Below are 18,213 nucleotides of genomic sequence, written 5' to 3'. Positions count from 1 at the left end.
GCGAACAATAGTGGCATAACAAAGATATCCAAAAATCCTCAAATGATCGTAGGAGGGCAGGTGAAGGTAAAAATGCTCGAAATGTGTTTTATTGGATAATAAAGGAGGATGTATTCGATTTATGAGGTAAACGACAGTAAGAACACACTCCCCTTAAAAAGAGATGGGCAAATTGGATTGTAAACGTAACACACGGGCTACATTAAGGATGTGATGATACTTTCTTTCAACAACACCCTTTTGTTGAGGTGTATAGACACAAGTACGTTGAAATTCGACTCCATTGGTAAGGAAAAAAAATATTTTAAAGATAAAAACTCAGAGCCATTATTAAAGCGGATTGTTTTGATGGTGGTATTAAATTGTGTGTGAATGAATTAAAAGAAATATTGAATTAATGATGACTCAGATTTATGAACCATGAAAAAAACCCATGAGCACTGTGTATAATCATCCACAATAGTTAAGAAATAACGAGCCCCCAAATGTGTGCGTTGTTTATGTGGACCCCATATGTCGTAGTGAATTAACGAGCCCCCAATCTTATGACGATCTTTGTTGCAGTAATTACAGTGTAGATTATATCTCCTTCGTCCTAAATTTGAATTTGAACAATTATTCGAATTAGAAGTGTTGCTGAATTTTCGTACCGCGATAGCAATTGAGAAGTTCTTTGTGTTGGTGGAACCAATTTCACACTGGGCTTCTTCTTGACTACTAACGAATAAGCCTTACGAACAGTTGGAAGCGGATCCATCACTAGGATTTGCCCTCGAACAACGCTATAGGAATCATTTAATCCCATCAAAAATTACATGGTTTGGTCTTGTTCATGATATTTTTCAAAAGAAGATTTTTTCCTTGCACTGGCACGTGTGTGGGGTTCTATATGAAGCTAGTTTATCCCATAAATTTTGTAGTTTTGTGAAGTAAGTAGCCACAGACATCGAACCTTGAGAGTGAAAGGCGATTGCCTTCTGAATGTGGTAGATTCGGGTAGCGGTGTCAGCAAAAATCACTGAGAAAGCAAGGTCAGGCGTGACCGATTGGACGAACCAGGATAATATCATCTTGTTGCAGCGATCCCATAAAGCATACTAAGTGGGTTTCTTGTCTGGAGATGGTCCTTTCAACATTCCATCTATGAAACTAATCTTATTCTTGGCGATAAAGGCGATGTGGACGACCCAACTCCAGGTAGCATAATTTTCCCCATTCAATGGTTGGGAAACTAAGGAATTGTTTGGGTTATCAGAATGATGAATATAGTATGGACTTGAAACGTTTGAAGCTGAATTGGTGCTATCGTTTCCAGCCATGTTGAAATCTGGAAAACGAGAATGAAAATGCTATGGAAGCCGTGTAAAGTTGAAGAGGCTATGAAGAGAAAAGCCTACAATAGGTACACTGCCAGGTAATTAGGAGCTAGGGAAACCCTACCTTTGATACCATCTTAATTTAGTATAATATGATGATTTGGAATGATTGATTACAATTGTACAAGGATATACAAATATATACTGATTACATTTAGTCAAACTAGGAAAGATAATTCTTCTACTCTAATTTAGGAGCTAATAAGGCGATGACCCGTAGAAGAAGATGATTACAACAATCATGGGGATTTCTCTATGATTTGATTTCCAACAAAGGGGTAGAGCCTGGGATAAATACGTCCACTCCGCACACCATTTTTTCCCTTATGCAATACTCTAATTTATTTTTGTCATTTAATTTCCTTTGATTTATAGACTATCTAAAGGCTAGAAAAAAGAAGTGTGCAAAATTACTTCTTAAAGCACAAATATAACAAAACTTGAAATTGAAGGAGATGTGAATTTAAAATAATTTGATGATTATTTGTGCTTTAAGAAGTAATTTGATGAGCTGATACCTTAGACAAATTTTGGCAAAATATAGTGAATGGAGGAACAAGTTCAACGCATACATATCGAACTTAAGCAGAGGACGTCGGTAGTAGAACCAAGTTGTCAGGCCAACCAAGTCCGCACGTTACATAAACCCAATCTAAGGTAATGATGAGGCCTCCTCGCAAAGAGATGCTCTGCTCCATTTTCCGGTGAATTTCAAGCTACTCGGCTGGGAGATCTACTTCTACCCACTGCGAAGTAAGGTTCTCTCATCTTTGTGCTTGTGGTTTCTCTCGCCATTGGGTTGATTTATCCTCTCATAATGGCTAGTGGTGAGGAGGCTATCCACTACCTAAGTGTTAACTTCGAAGATAGTCTAGATCTAGAAGAGAGGTTTGATGATAATATACATCTAGTAGGAAGCTTGTTAGCTGATAATGAGCCATCTGAGCATGTGATCAAGGAGGTGATGCGTATTGCCTGGAATAAGATGGGAGTTGTCAAGGTTTTGAAGACCAAACCCAACATTTATGCTATCAATGTGGGCGAGGACGCAGTGGCTAGACGACTCCTCGAGGGGAACCCTTGGTTTAACAAGGATTACACCTCCACTATCAAGTTGTGGCAAGCACATGGGGTCCCAAGACATCTATGCACCATGAAAAATGCAATAATGGGGGAGATGTTGGGGGCAGTCCTAGAGGTTGAGGACCACTTTGAAATTGGCTTTCGCAATTTCCTATGGCTGCAAGTTGACTTCGACGGCCGAAGACCACTCGTGACATGCTTCCAAATACCTTTCCAAAAGACTGGATCCAGGCTTCTTCGCTTGAAATATGAGGGGCTGAGGATCTTCTGTTATCGTTGTGGGAGGCTTGGTCATCGAATGGTTGCCCATGGCTGGCGACATCAATGGCTTCGGGAACAAGCCGTTTGTGTGACGAGTTGTGTGCTTCCCCTCCCTCCCAAGCACCATCTTTGCTATTCTCGCCAGTAAAAAGGTTAAACATGTAATAGAGGCTGATGAAGGGCATTGGAGACAAAAATGGGCAGGGGAAAAAACATTTTCTCCTCATGATATTCAAGTAAGAACGTATATTTAGCATACAACCTGTCTATGATATTCAGATCAAATATGAACATGCAAGACTCTTTAAGTTTTGTGAAAACCCTTTGCAACACCTTGCAACCCCTAAGAGCGTGATACTTGCTTTAAATGAAATTACAATTATTAACCACAAGAAGAAATACTCAATCCTTCGGTCATATTTCGACTGAATTAGATCCAAATACTTATCTAAACATTCTAATGGTGGCCAAGCATTCAGATATAAACACAGTTAAACACAGAGATTAATAATTCAAAGCAAGCATGCATAACATCATAAGCAATTGAATAAAGACTACATATTCATGCTAAGGCTCATGACCTCGCCCTAGCAAAAGGAATTTAGTTATGAACAACCATAAAACAAAAGGAATTTTATTGAAATAGAAAAAGGATAGAAAACACCTTGAAATACAAATCGTCAAAAGCTCTCTATGTTCTACCAATTGATGCGTTCTCCCTCCCTCCCTCCCTCGATAACCCTAATGGCTAAATAGTTTTTTTTATACTAATGCAAAATAAAACCTGACCTAGAAAAGGTCTTACAATAAAACTAGGAAACATAATAAAATAATAAAATAATAAATTAGCAAATAAAAGGTTTCCTATTTGAACTAAAATTCGGACTTCTCAAAAAATAAGACTTTTGACTGACCAAATCAACTTCGATTTGGTCCCAAAAGATCTCTTTTGAAAGCTTAAGTCATCCCAACAAATGCTCAAAAGGAATATTCCTTAAAATATGCTATCTTGACCTCCAAAATATCCAAACACGTCAATCTAGGCAGGTTGCATGCTGAGCCTTTATTTCATTGCCACGGTTAAACGGCTTAGTAGAAAAATATGAAACTTTGATACAATAATCTTGAAAACTCACAAATATCCTCTAATTGGAATCGCTCCAAAATTTGTCCGTTTGATCATGTTTTGGCCTAAAAGAAGTCAGAAATCCTATATTGAAAATACAATTTAAAGTATCAAAATTCACACCAAATAACCAATAAATTAATACTAAGATTAGGGTAATATATATAGAATAAAATCACTCATCACCTGCCAGATAGGGATTAGGAAACATCGACGAAAGAGTTCACGGCAAGGCAAAAGGGGGTTGATCGAATATTAAAGGCTACCATCCCTGCAAATAGGGACAAAAGCATTGCTGCAACAAAAGAAAAATCTGATATTGCACCATTTGTCATCCTCAGCACCCCTAACACCGATTTGTTTGAGGCTGACACTCTGATTCCTAAGCCAAGTGGATTCCATTTGCCAAGGTTGAACAATATACCAGATGATGGGCATATGTGGCACCCTGATAGCTTTGGGATCCAGTTCACTAATGGCGCTTTGACCATTGCAGTCAACAGTCTTTCCCTTTCTAAGTCTTAAGTGCTTACCTCTAAGGGCCTTCTCCAATGTAGATAGGCTTATTAAGGCGACAAATGAATTACTAACTAGCCCAACTCATTTTACTTTGAAAGATTGTTTTCCTCCTGGTACCAGCTAACAGATGTAAATGACCTCAACCTAACACTAGCCCTGGGCCCAAACGAAACTTGCGGGATAAAGCCCATTCTTAAGATGGAACCTACATACCCAAAACAGTACTCTTCCTAAAAAAAGGCTAAAGTGACGCATAGCCCTAACAGTTGTTATCCTCTCCATCTCTCAAACTTCAACGGCCGAAGAACCAGGGGCAATGACTGTGTGCCAAAGGATGTCAAATCAAACCAAAAAGTGAGGCACTCTCGAAATGAGGGCATTTCGACCAAGCTGGGTGATGATGGTTTATGCGATGTGCTTATCAGTCCCTCAAAGGAGATTGCAGAGGCGGAAACTCAAGGGAGGGAAGATAGGAAGAAAATGAAGAATCACAAATGTCCCATCGATGGAGGCTGACAATTGTCAACCTCGCCGAGAACCATGAAAACCCTACTATGGAACTACCAGTGGCCTAGGAACTCCCTGATAGTTCAAGCGTTGCTCGACATTGTCAAGTAGCAAGATCCCCTTTAGGTGTTCCTATCCGAAACTAAATGCCAGATGTCTACGCTTAGCTTCCTTAAAGTTAAGTTGCGATTTGATAAATTTTGTGGGATCAACTCGAGGGGACAATCAGGAGGCCATTTTGGAAAGCTGATCTAAATGTTAGGCTCCTAAATACCTATGCGCACTTCATTGATGTGGAAATGGTGGTATGGGTGAATGTAATTTATCGGTTTTAAGCTTCACGGGGGTTCCCTTTACATGGACGACTTCTCGCCATGGAGGAATTAAGGAGTGGCTGGATAGAGTGCTTACCATTGATACGTGGAAGGCTCTATATCCTAATTACTATGTGATCCATCTTGACCCAAGTAAGTTTGACCATACACCCATCATTCTGTCAAATCAACGTTTGCCATCGCTAGGCAATAGGCGGCACCACCGTCTTCGATTTAAGGAATTATGGACCGGACATGAGGAGTGTTTGGGCATCGTGAAAGAAGCATGGGAACCACCGATGGTTTAGGTCCTAATGTTCCAAATTGTACATAAGGTAAAGGCTACCAGGGTGGCTTTAACTAAATGGCAAAATCGAGTTTTCAATTCCAGAAAGACGAAGATTAGTGATATACGTGCTAAACTGGGAAACATCCTCCACCAACCATTATCTGAGAACTCGGTCTCTGAAAGGGCGACACTCATGAATAGGTGATGAGTAGATTTTATATTATATATTTTACCCTAATCTTAGCATATTTTGGTTAATATTTTGGAAGAATTTTGATACTTTGAATTGTATTTTCAATATAGGATTTTCGACTTCCTCTGGAGCAAAACAGAACCAAATGGACGAATTTTGGAGTAATTCCAGTTGGAGGACGTTCGTGAGTCAGTTAGCTTGATCGTATCAAAATTTGGGATTTTTCCACAAAGCGGTTATTTTCTGGCGATGAAATAAAGAAGCAGTGCGCAGTGCTGGAAAATGATGTTTTTGGGCTTAAATGACGTTTTTGGAGCCCAAGATGACCTCGGATGGGTTCGTGGCCTTCTGGAAAAGTGTTCAGAATATTCCAAATATTAAATCCAGCTATATTGGGCCAATTTTGGAGCAGCTTATGGGCCAAAACGTGGCTGTTCAGATTTTAGACGAATTTTACTATTTTTATTTAGGGTTTTTATTAATTTTAGTTTGCTAGGGTTTGTGTGGTGGCTTAGCAAATATATTGCTTGGCCGTCTACAGTTTTAGAGGACGCTTTATTTTATGCAATATTGGAGACAGAGAGAAGTGCTAGGGTTTTGAAGATTTTCTACTTGAAGGTGTTTTCAATCCTTTTCTTAATAATATTTTCTATGATTTCAATTATGAATATGCGGAACTAATTTCTATTGCTAGGGCGAAGCCTTGAGCCTTAGCATGAATATGTGATTTTTATGTAAATTGCTTATGATTGATTGCATGCGTACTTTGAATTGTTAATTACCGGGATAAAAACTATCTAATTGTTTTAATGCCTGATCACCATTAGGATTTTTAGAAAAGTAATTTGATGCAATTTTGGTCGGAAGGTTCCCTGAAATTGACGCTGGCTTCTTGTGATTAATAATTGTAATTTCTCTTAGGATGAATATCACGTCTTAAGGATTGCATGGTTTTTCAAAGGATTTTCATAAAACATAATGAGTCTTTCATGTTCAGATTTGATCCGAACGTCCGTACGGATTGCATGTTAGATATACGTTCTATGTTGGAGGTTCCAAGTAGAATATGAATTAGGAAAATCTAACCTTCAAAGTAGCATGTATAGATCATAAGTAATGGGTAAAAATTCATAGGATTGCTAGGTGATGGTGAACCCTAGTGCTTTCTTAATTTGATTTTCTCATAACTGTTTTCTTCTCTCTAGTTCTAATATTGCAAATTGTTTATTTTAATTCATTAAATTCGTTTTTATTTTAATTAGGTTATCAAATCAATCACTTCAATTTCTACTCTACAATAATTAAATGGAATTTGATTTGTTCGAATTATTTAATAATCCATGTGGAGATGACCTTGCGAAATCCGTTTATACTACAATAACCTTGTGATTCTTGCAAGTAAAATAAGAGATTTAAGCCCGTTCACATAAGTAGTAAAAATCCTATCAATAGGCTCGATTCTCTCTTGGGGGACGTGGAAAGCTTTTGGGGGCAAAGGTCACACTTACACTAGATGAAGGTGGGGGATAGAAACACTCGATTCTTTCACCAAAGGGCATCAAGTTGTAGATAAAATAATTACGTTAGGGGGCTCACTGATCACAATGGGCGTTGGGTAGACTAACAATGTGGTGAAGAGTGTTGTCTTGGATTATTTCCATGATCTCTTTGCATCCGTCTGATGAGTAGATTTTATATTATATATTTTACCCTAATCTTAGTATATTTTTTGTTAATATATTGGAAGAATTTTGATACTTTGAATTGTATTTTCAATATAGGACTTTCGACTTCCTCTGGAGCAAAACAGGATCAAATGGACGAATTTTGGAGTAATTCCAGTTGGAGGACGTTCGTGAGTCACTTAGCTTGATCGTATCAAAATTTGGGATTTTTCCATCAAGCGGTTATTTTCTGGCGATGAAATAAAGAAGCAGTGCGCAGTGCTGGAAAATGACGTTTTTGGGCTTAAATGACGTTTTTGGAGCCCAAGATGACCTCGGATGGGTTCGTGGCCTTCTGGAAAAGTGTTCAGAATATTCCAAACATCAAATCCAGCTATATTGGGCAAGTTTTGGAGCAGCTTTTGGGCCAAAACGTGGCTGTTCAGATTTTAGACGAATTTTATCATTTAATTTAGGGTTATGTTTCCTACGGTTTGTGTGGGTGGCTTGGCAAATATATTGCTTGGCCGTCTACAGTTTTAGACTACGCTTTATTTTATGCAATATTGGAGACAGAGAGAAGTGCTAGGGTTTTGAAGATTTTCTACTTGAAGGTGTTTTCAATCCTTTTCTTAAGAATATTTTCTATGATTTCAATTATGAATATGCGGAACTAATTTCTTTTGCTAGGGCGAAGCCTTGAGCCTTAGCATGAATATGTGATTTTTATTTAATTTCTTATGATTGATTGCATGCGTACTTTGAATTGTTAATCACCGGGATAAAAAACTATCTAATTGTCGTAATGCTTGATCACCATTAGGATCTTTAGAAAAGTAATTTGATGCAATTTTGGTCGGAAGGTTCCCTGAAATTGACGCTGGCTTCTTGTGATTAATAATTGTAATTTCTCTTAGGATGAATATCACGTCTTAAGGATTGCATGGTTTTTCAAAGGATTTTCATAAAGCATAATGAGTCTTTCATGTTTAGATTTGATCCGAACGTCCGGACGGGTTGCATGTTAGATATACGTTCTATGTTGGAGGTTCCAAGTAGAATATGAATTAGGAAAATCTAACCTTCAAAGTAGCATGTGTAGATCATAAGTAATTGGTAAAAAATCATAGGATTGCTAGGTGATGGTGGAACCCTAGTGCTTTCTTAATTTTATTCTCCCAAAACTGTTTTCTTTTTCTCTAGCTCTATTATTGCAGATTGTTTATTTTAATTCATTAATTTCGTTTTTATTTTAATTAGGTTACAAAATCAATCACTTCAATTTCTACTTTACAATAATTAAATGGAATCTGATTTGTTAGAATTATTTAATAATCCCTGTGGAGATGACCTTGCGAAATCCGTTTATACTACAATAACCTTGTGATTCTTGCAAGTAAAATAGGAGGTTTTTATCGCATTCACATAAGTTGTAAAAATCTCTATCAAGAAAATGGCGCCGTTGCCGGGGATTATTTAAAATAATCCCTACGAATCAGATTTTCAATTAGTTATTGCTGTTTATACATATAAAAAAAATAAAAAAAATATTTAATTTTCGTTTTCATTTATTTTTACAGATTACAACAGTACAGATTTCAGAAATCTGTGCATGGTCAGCACCCGTTCAACAGTGCAGAAATTGATTCCATTTGATCCAGAATTTGAGCAGCATTTAAGGAGGAAACGCAGGGAGCAAAATTTGCAGTGGGTTCGTCCTCTGCAGGAGACTTTTCTGCAATCAGACTTTGACCTGCACAACAAAGAAAAAAAGGCGTTTGTAAATCCAGAGGCAGGACTACCCCTAGGTGATTCACTGACTGCCCATTCCACAAATATACCCAGTTGCATTACATATCCGGCAGTGGAGGAAGGGACTGCATTTGAAATAAAACAGCACATGTTGAATATTCTACCTACGTTTCATGGGTTGTCATCTGATGATCCTAACATGCACATTGCAGAATTTTTAATGGGGTGCAAAAACATTTTGGTGAGGGGATTTTCAGCTGAATCTATTAAGCTGCGGTTATTTCCATACACTTTAAAAGATCAGGCAAGGAGATGGCTCCTCATACTCCCATCTGGAAGCATTACAACTTGGGCCCAACTCAGTGAAAAATTTTTAAACAAGTATTATCCGGCTTCTAAGACCCTTGACATGAGAACTCAGATTTTATCTTTCGCCCAAAAACCAAATGAGGAGTTTCATGAGGCGTGGGAGCGGTTCAAAGAGTTGATTAGAAAATGTCCGCATTCGGGTATTAACACTACTGATCAAATGCATATATTTTTCAGAGGGTTGAATATGACTACAAAAACTCTTGTCAACGCATCTTGCGGAGGTTCGTACAAGGATAAAAATGCACAAGAGGCTTGTTTGTTATTTGAAAAAATGGCAGCAGATACACAACAGTGGGCAGTTGAGCAGCCACAATCTAGGTCTGTTTTTGAGATGTCTAACGGTTCTCCGTATGTTACAGCACAAATTGAAAAAATGGAGAAAAGGCTTGACGCAAAATTTGATATGTTATTACAGAGAATACCAGGTTCACAGGTTGCTGTACAGCAGCCCTTACAAGCTGCCTGCAACATTTGCAGTTTGACAAATCATGATTTTTTGAGCTGTCCACATAAAGATGCTTATCCGGAGTTTATGGCGGAGCAGGTTAATTCATTCAATAATTTTCAACGTCCCAGATATGACCCGTATTCAAATTTCTACAACCCAGGTTGGAGAGATCATCCTAATTTAAAGTGGGACAAAGATCAACACACTAGGCCTCAATTTCAACAGCAGGTACAACAACATGCTGCACCTAAGGCTGCTTGGGAAGTTGCAATTGAAAAATTAGCAAATACTACCAGTCAAGAAATCCAAAATCTGCATGAATCAATGAAAAATATGGAAAAACAAATTGGGCAAATTGCTTTGCAGGTTTCAGAAAGGGCACCAGGTACATTTCCTAGTCAAACAGTACCAAATCCAAGAGGACGAGAAGAGTGCAATGCTATACGGACTCTACGGTCTGGCAAAAGTTACAATAACAAACATGAAAATTCTATTGAGAATTCACAGGCTGCAGAAGCTTCCCCAAAAACTGCAGAACGTGTTTACGAGCCCCCTATGCCTTATCCAGAAAGGTTGAGACCTAAAGCTAAAGATCAACAGTTAACTGATTTTATGAAGACTTTGTCTAAGGTTCAGATTAATCTGCCGTTAATTGATGCCATCAAGAACATTCCGTCTTATGCCAAGTTTTTGAAGGATGTTTGCACAAACAAAAAGAAGCTTGTTGATTTTGAGAAAGTAATTCTTACAGAACAATGCAGTGCGGTCTTATTACATAAATTGCCTCCAAAGAAAAAAGATCCAGGGAGTTTTACTATCTCTTGCACCATTGGAAATTGTGATTTTAGTAGTGCTTTAATTGATTTAGGTGCTAGTGTGAACTTAATGCCATATTCTGTTTTCAAACGTCTAGGTGAAGGGGAGCTGAAGCCAACCTCCAGTATTATTCAATTGGCTGACCGTTCAATTACCTACCCTAGAGGAGTCATTGAAGATGTTATTGTGAAAGTTGACAATTTATATTTACCGGCTGATTTTATGGTGTTGGACATGGATGAGGATTTGACAACGCCCATTATTTTGGGCCGCCCATTTCTGGCAACAGCCCGGACTCTTATTGACGTTGAAACTGGAGTATTCATATGTCTACTAAATTGACTCGGTTTGAATTAAAGAAGGGAGAGAGCCGTTTGGGCTCTGGGGTTAATGACTGACAGAGACAGAAAAAATCTACACGCCAAGCTGCCCGGGTTCACGTGATTTGTCAGATAGGTGGGGCTGTGAAAATGAAAAGACAGAGAGCTGTTTAGCTTTGGTTTTGCTAATAAGCACAACGTCATTGACTCTGGAAAGGAGAGCGGGCAGCAGAGAATCCAAGGTGTGGGATTATGATCAGCTAAGGTTATGGTGGACGTGTGTGGCCGTGTGTAGCCACTTGGGCTGCATTCAGCCGGCCTGCCCACTTCTTTTCTTTTCTCACGGCCCAAAATCTACTCTTTTACCCACATGCCCCAAGGCTATTCCATCCGCCACATCAGGTGCATGTTTCTTGTCTTTACTTTTGTTCTTTTGTTATTTTTCCCCATGGCCTAGGACCTGATTTCAAATCAGGCAAGTCTTTTATATAATTTTATTTTATTTTAAGTTTTTTTTAGTTTATTTAGTCTAGGTTGTTGTTTGTCTTTTCCAACGTTGTTTTCTTTTAGTTCATTTAGTTTCTTTTATTTTAGTTTCCACACCTTGAGGACAAAGTGTGAAATAAGTTTGGGGGTGGGAAAATAACATTTTAGGTATTTAATTTTTAGGTCTTTAATTTTTGTGTCGTTTAAAAATTTTCATTCTTGCTAAGTTAATATCCAGAGATTATTTTAAAAGTTAGAACAAATGGACATGGTAAAGATTAATCCCATAGTAGAGTCTTTTCTATTTATCGTTGCTTAGACACTAATTCATGAATTATACTTTGAACTTTGCACATCACACCAACATGGTTTGTGGGGAGTGAGATTGAAACACTTGCTTTTAGTCTAAGTTATTTTTAATTTTTAATTTTTGTTTTAAGTAAAGTCAGTTATTATTGTGAATAAAGTAATAATTGTCTCACCCGAGATTTTGCCTAGTAACCGGGCCAGTCCTGCCTAATCAGCAGTGATTCTCGCGTCAAACGGTAGAGTTTTGGCATGGGGCAGGGTGGTTAGTTGGTTTCGTAGCCTTTTCAGCTCGGGTTAATAAGTCCTTAGGGGTGTTCTACACCTAGTGCCCTAAAGCCCGAGTGGTTTGGGAGTCATTGACCTAAAGCTCGCTACATGGGTTGGATCGAAAGCTTAAGTGAACCGACATTGCACGACCACTACTGTTACTGAAAAAAAAAAAAGTTATATATGAAAAAAAAAAAAAAAAAGTGAAAAAGAAAAAAAAAACAGAAAAAGAAAGAGAGTTATATTTAAAGTTACTATGTGTGAAATAAATAAGGACTAGAGGTAAGGGTTTTAGTCGAGTCTCCTTAATTATGTTGGTTCACTTTACACCAAAGGAAGTTTGTGAATTCTTTTCTAATTGATTCTAAATGGCTTAGACTCTGTGGTGGGATTGGTTGGAACTTTTGAAAAAATGTTCTAGTTTTTAAAATTTGCTATGGATTGCAACTTTGAAGGTGAAAATTTTTGCCAATTAATTTTAGCTAGTTGTCTAGTTTGTTAAGTTTTTATTTTTGTTTGAGTCTTATTTTGCTTGAGGACAAGCAAAAAGCTAAGTTTGGGGGTATTTGATGAGTAGATTTTATATTATATATTTTACCCTAATCTTAGTATATTTTTTGTTAATATATTGGAAGAATTTTGATACTTTGAATTGTATTTTCAATATAGGACTTTTGACTTCCTCTGGAGCAAAACAAGATCAAATGGACGAATTTTGGAGTAATTCCAGTTGGATAGAGTGCTTACCATTGATACGTGGAAGGCTCTATATCCTAATTACTATGTGATCCATCTTGACCCAAGTAAGTTTGACCATACACCCATCATTCTGTCAAATCAACGTTTGCCATCGCTAGGCAATAGGCGGCACCACCGTCTTCGATTTAAGGAATTATGGACCGGACATGAGGAGTGTTTGGGCATCGTGAAAGAAGCATGGGAACCACCGATGGTTTAGGTCCTAATGTTCCAAATTGTACATAAGGTAAAGGCTACCAGGGTGGCTTTAACTAAATGGCAAAATCGAGTTTTCAATTCCAGAAAGACGAAGATTAGTGATATACGTGCTAAACTGGGAAACATCCTCCACCAACCATTATCTGAGAACTCGGTCTCTGAAAGGGCGACACTCATGAATAGGTGATGAGTAGATTTTATATTATATATTTTACCCTAATCTTAGCATATTTTGGTTAATATTTTGGAAGAATTTTGATACTTTGAATTGTATTTTCAATATAGGATTTTCGACTTCCTCTGGAGCAAAACAGAACCAAATGGACGAATTTTGGAGTAATTCCAGTTGGAGGACGTTCGTGAGTCAGTTAGCTTGATCGTATCAAAATTTGGGATTTTTCCACAAAGCGGTTATTTTCTGGCGATGAAATAAAGAAGCAGTGCGCAGTTCTGGAAAATGATGTTTTTGGGCTTAAATGACGTTTTTGGAGCCCAAGATGACCTCGGATGGGTTCGTGGCCTTCTGGAAAAGTGTTCAGAATATTCCAAATATTAAATCCAGCTATATTGGGCCAGTTTTGGAGCAGCTTATGGGCCAAAACGTGGCTGTTCAGATTTTAGACGAATTTTACTATTTTTATTTAGGGTTTTTATTAATTTTAGTTTGCTAGGGTTTGTGTGGTGGCTTAGCAAATATATTGCTTGGCCGTCTACAGTTTTAGAGGACGCTTTATTTTATGCAATATTGGAGACAGAGAGAAGTGCTAGGGTTTTGAAGATTTTCTACTTGAAGGTGTTTTCAATCCTTTTCTTAATAATATTTTCTATGATTTCAATTATGAATATGCGGAACTAATTTCTATTGCTAGGGCGAAGCCTTGAGCCTTAGCATGAATATGTGATTTTTATGTAAATTGCTTATGATTGATTGCATGCGTACTTTGAATTGTTAATTACCGGGATAAAAACTATCTAATTGTTTTAATGCCTGATCACCATTAGGATTTTTAGAAAAGTAATTTGATGCAATTTTGGTCGGAAGGTTCCCTGAAATTGACGCTGGCTTCTTGTGATTAATAATTGTAATTTCTCTTAGGATGAATATCACGTCTTAAGGATTGCATGGTTTTTCAAAGGATTTTCATAAAACATAATGAGTCTTTCATGTTCAGATTTGATCCGAACGTCCGTACGGATTGCATGTTAGATATACGTTCTATGTTGGAGGTTCCAAGTAGAATATGAATTAGGAAAATCTAACCTTCAAAGTAGCATGTATAGATCATAAGTAATGGGTAAAAATTCATAGGATTGCTAGGTGATGGTGAACCCTAGTGCTTTCTTAATTTGATTTTCTCATAACTGTTTTCTTCTCTCTAGTTCTAATATTGCAAATTGTTTATTTTAATTCATTAAATTCGTTTTTATTTTAATTAGGTTATCAAATCAATCACTTCAATTTCTACTCTACAATAATTAAATGGAATTTGATTTGTTCGAATTATTTAATAATCCATGTGGAGATGACCTTGCGAAATCCGTTTATACTACAATAACCTTGTGATTCTTGCAAGTAAAATAAGAGATTTAAGCCCGTTCACATAAGTAGTAAAAATCCTATCAATAGGCTCGATTCTCTCTTGGGGGACGTGGAAAGCTTTTGGGGGCAAAGGTCACACTTACACTAGATGAAGGTGGGGGATAGAAACACTCGATTCTTTCACCAAAGGGCATCAAGTTGTAGATAAAATAATTACGTTAGGGGGCTCACTGATCACAATGGGCGTTGGGTAGACTAACAATGTGGTGAAGAGTGTTGTCTTGGATTATTTCCATGATCTCTTTGCATCCGTCTGATGAGTAGATTTTATATTATATATTTTACCCTAATCTTAGTATATTTTTGGTTAATATATTGGAAGAATTTTGATACTTTGAATTGTATTTTCAATATAGGACTTTCGACTTCCTCTGGAGCAAAACAGGATCAAATGGACGAATTTTGGAGTAATTCCAGTTGGAGGACGTTCGTGAGTCACTTAGCTTGATCGTATCAAAATTTGGGATTTTTCCATCAAGCGGTTATTTTCTGGCGATGAAATAAAGAAGCAGTGCGCAGTGCTGGAAATGACGTTTTTGGGCTTAAATGACGTTTTTGGAGCCCAAGATGACCTCGGATGGGTTCGTGGCCTTCTGGAAAAGTGTTCAGAATATTCCAAACATCAAATCCAGCTATATTGGGCCAGTTTTGGAGCAGCTTTTGGGCCAAAACGTGGCTGTTCAGATTTTAGACGAATTTTATCATTTAATTTAGGGTTATGTTTCCTAGGGTTTGTGTGGGTGGCTTGGCAAATATATTGCTTGGCCGTCTACAGTTTTAGACTACGCTTTATTTTATGCAATATTGGAGACAGAGAGAAGTGCTAGGGTTTTGAAGATTTTCTACTTGAAGGTGTTTTCAATCCTTTTCTTAAGAATATTTTCTATGATTTCAATTATGAATATGCGGAACTAATTTCTTTTGCTAGGGCGAAGCCTTGAGCCTTAGCATGAATATGTGATTTTTATTTAATTTCTTATGATTGATTGCATGCGTACTTTGAATTGTTAATCACCGGGATAAAAAACTATTTAATTGTCGTAATGCTTGATCACCATTAGGATCTTTAGAAAAGTAATTTGATGCAATTTTGGTCGGAAGGTTCCCTGAAATTGACGCTGGCTTCTTGTGATTAATAATTGTAATTTCTCTTAGGATGAATATCACGTCTTAAGGATTGCATGGTTTTTCAAAGGATTTTCATAAAGCATAATGAGTCTTTCATGTTTAGATTTGATCCGAACGTCCGGACGGGTTGCATGTTAGATATACGTTCTATGTTGGAGGTTCCAAGTAGAATATGAATTAGGAAAATCTAACCTTCAAAGTAGCATGTGTAGATCATAAGTAATTGGTAAAAATTCATAGGATTGCTAGGTGATGGTGGAACCCTAGTGCTTTCTTAATTTTATTCTCCCAAAACTGTTTTCTTTTTCTCTAGCTCTATTATTGCAGATTGTTTATTTTAATTCATTAATTTCGTTTTTATTTTAATTAGGTTACAAAATCAATCACTTCAATTTCTACTTTACAATAATTAAATGGAATCTGATTTGTTAGAATTATTTAATAATCCCTGTGGAGATGACCTTGCGAAATCCGTTTATACTACAATAACCTTGTGATTCTTGCAAGTAAAATAGGAGGTTTTTATTGCATTCACATAAGTTGTAAAAATCTCTATCACCGTCCATGTGGGTGACAATCAGGATGAGATTGATGCCATTGAACTCAAAGTTTCTCATGATATGAGACGAAGACTAGATTGTAGCCTCCAAGATGAGGAAATACGGGATGCCCTATTTCAAGTGCAGTCAAACAAGGCCCATGGATCGGATGGAATGTCCCCATTGTTCTTCCAAAAGTATTGGGCCATTGTCGGGAATGATATCATTGTGGCGATTTGGTCTTTTTTCTCGTCTGGGAAACTCCTAAAGCAAATAAATTTACCCACGTTGCCTAATACGAAAGTTGAAGGGTGCTAAGGAGATGGCTCATCTACGACCTATTAGCTTTTGCAGTGTAATTTTCAAAATCATCTCAAAGGTGCTTACTAATCGACTTAAAGGAATTCTCCCCTCCATAATCTCGGAACATCAATCGGCCTTTGTCCTAGGACTACTTATTTATGATAATTCCATTATTGCCACAGAGATTGCCAACTTTCTCTTTAGAAGGATAAGGGGGAAGAAAGGTTCTCTTCCGCTCAAACTTGACATGAGTAAGGCATATGATCGGATTAAATGGGCCTATTTATAGAGGATCATTGTTAAAATGGGATTTTCTACAACTTGGATAAATTTGGTGATGACCACTGTTACCACTGTCTCCTATTCTTTTTTGGTGAACGGCACCCCAAAGGGTTACTTAATGCCTACTAGGGGACTTCGCCATGGTGATCCATTATCTCTATATTTATTCAATCTGTGTGCCATGGGACTCTCAACCTTAATTGCTAGAAAAGAACAAACTTGGAGATTACAAGGAATCTCAATCGAGAATGGGGATCCGTTTCTGAACCACCTCCTATTTGCTGATGATAGCTTCCTTTTCACTCAGGCCACTGAGGACGATTACAAAGAGGTTGCAGACACTCTTCAGCTCTATGAACGAGGATCGGGACAAATGGTAAACCTTCAAAAGAGTGAAGTTTGCTTCAGTTGTAACGTCAACTATTCTAACAAAGCTAAACTGGCTTTGATAATAGGGGTCAAAAAAGTTGATTGCACACAATAGATATTTGGGTTTGCCAACCATTGTGGGATGAAATTGAAAACTATGCATCAATTTTATTAAAGAAAGATTATGTAGACAATTACAAAGTTGGAAATGAAGGCTTATAAGTGCAATAGGACATGAGCTTTTGGTTTAGTGTGTTGCCCAGGCCACTCCCACTTATTTGACGAGTGTTTTTCTCCTTCCCAAACAATTTCGTGATGAATTAAATCAGCTTGTAGCTTTTTTCTCCTGCAGTGGATCCGAATGAGAGAGGAAAATACATTAGCTATCATGGAACAGCTTTGTTGGCCAAAAGCAGAGGGTGGTCTCGGTTTTCGTAACTTATATGCTTTCAACCTAGCCTTACTAGCAAAGAAAGCATGGAGAATTATTAAGGAACCAGATTCGCTTGTGGTGACGATCCTAAAGGAAAAATACTTCCTAAATTGTTCCTTTATGAAGGCCCAGATAAAACCAAATTGTTCGTTCTCTTGGAGAAGCCTGTGTGGTTCAAGGGTTGTAATCAACAAGGGGGCTAGGTGGATAATCGGGAATGGTAGATCGGTACGCATTTGGGGAGACCCGTGGATTCTCCTCCCCTCTTCCTTCATGGTTTTCACCCCAAGCCCGCATCTACCTCTCTTCACAGTGTCACTAACCTGATTGATTCGTTGTCACGGGCTTGTAAAATTGACACTATTGCTACACTATTTTCTTCGATTGAGGTGAACTTGATCCGCTTTATCCCACTGAGTATTCATGATGCTAAGGATGAGTTGACTTGGCATTACGAAGCAAAGGGGACTTTCTCGATCAAAATAGCGTACCATGTGGCT

General features: G+C 37.6%; 1 protein-coding gene, 1 long non-coding RNA gene and 1 other non-coding gene across 3 annotated transcripts; 2 read left to right on the top strand and 1 right to left on the bottom strand.

Moving 5' to 3' along the window:
• Nucleotides 1-1,007: 1,007 nt before the first annotated feature.
• Nucleotides 1,008-3,040, top strand: LOC103405167 (uncharacterized). Its single transcript, XR_011574970.1, has 3 exons — nt 1,008-1,197; nt 1,316-1,414; nt 1,921-3,040. It is a non-coding gene; the product is annotated as an uncharacterized lncRNA (long non-coding RNA).
• A 5,904-nt stretch (nt 3,041-8,944) lies between these two features.
• LOC103407196 (uncharacterized) lies at nt 8,945-11,062 on the top strand. Its single transcript, XM_070811438.1, has one exon. The coding sequence runs from the start codon at nt 8,945-8,947 to the stop codon at nt 11,060-11,062; it is 2,118 nt and encodes a 705-aa protein (XP_070667539.1).
• On the bottom strand, nt 9,491-9,595 carry LOC114820781 (small nucleolar RNA R71). The gene has a single exon (XR_003768259.1). It is a non-coding gene; the product is annotated as a small nucleolar RNA R71 (small nucleolar RNA).
• Nucleotides 11,063-18,213: the final 7,151 nt, after the last annotated feature.

Source organism: Malus domestica, chromosome 13, assembly GCF_042453785.1.
Source record: "Malus domestica chromosome 13, GDT2T_hap1".
In the NCBI taxonomy this organism is placed as follows: Eukaryota; Viridiplantae; Streptophyta; class Magnoliopsida; order Rosales; family Rosaceae; genus Malus; species Malus domestica.
The sequence above is the reverse complement of the archived record's forward strand: the minus strand, read 5'-3'. Positions and strand labels throughout refer to the sequence as shown.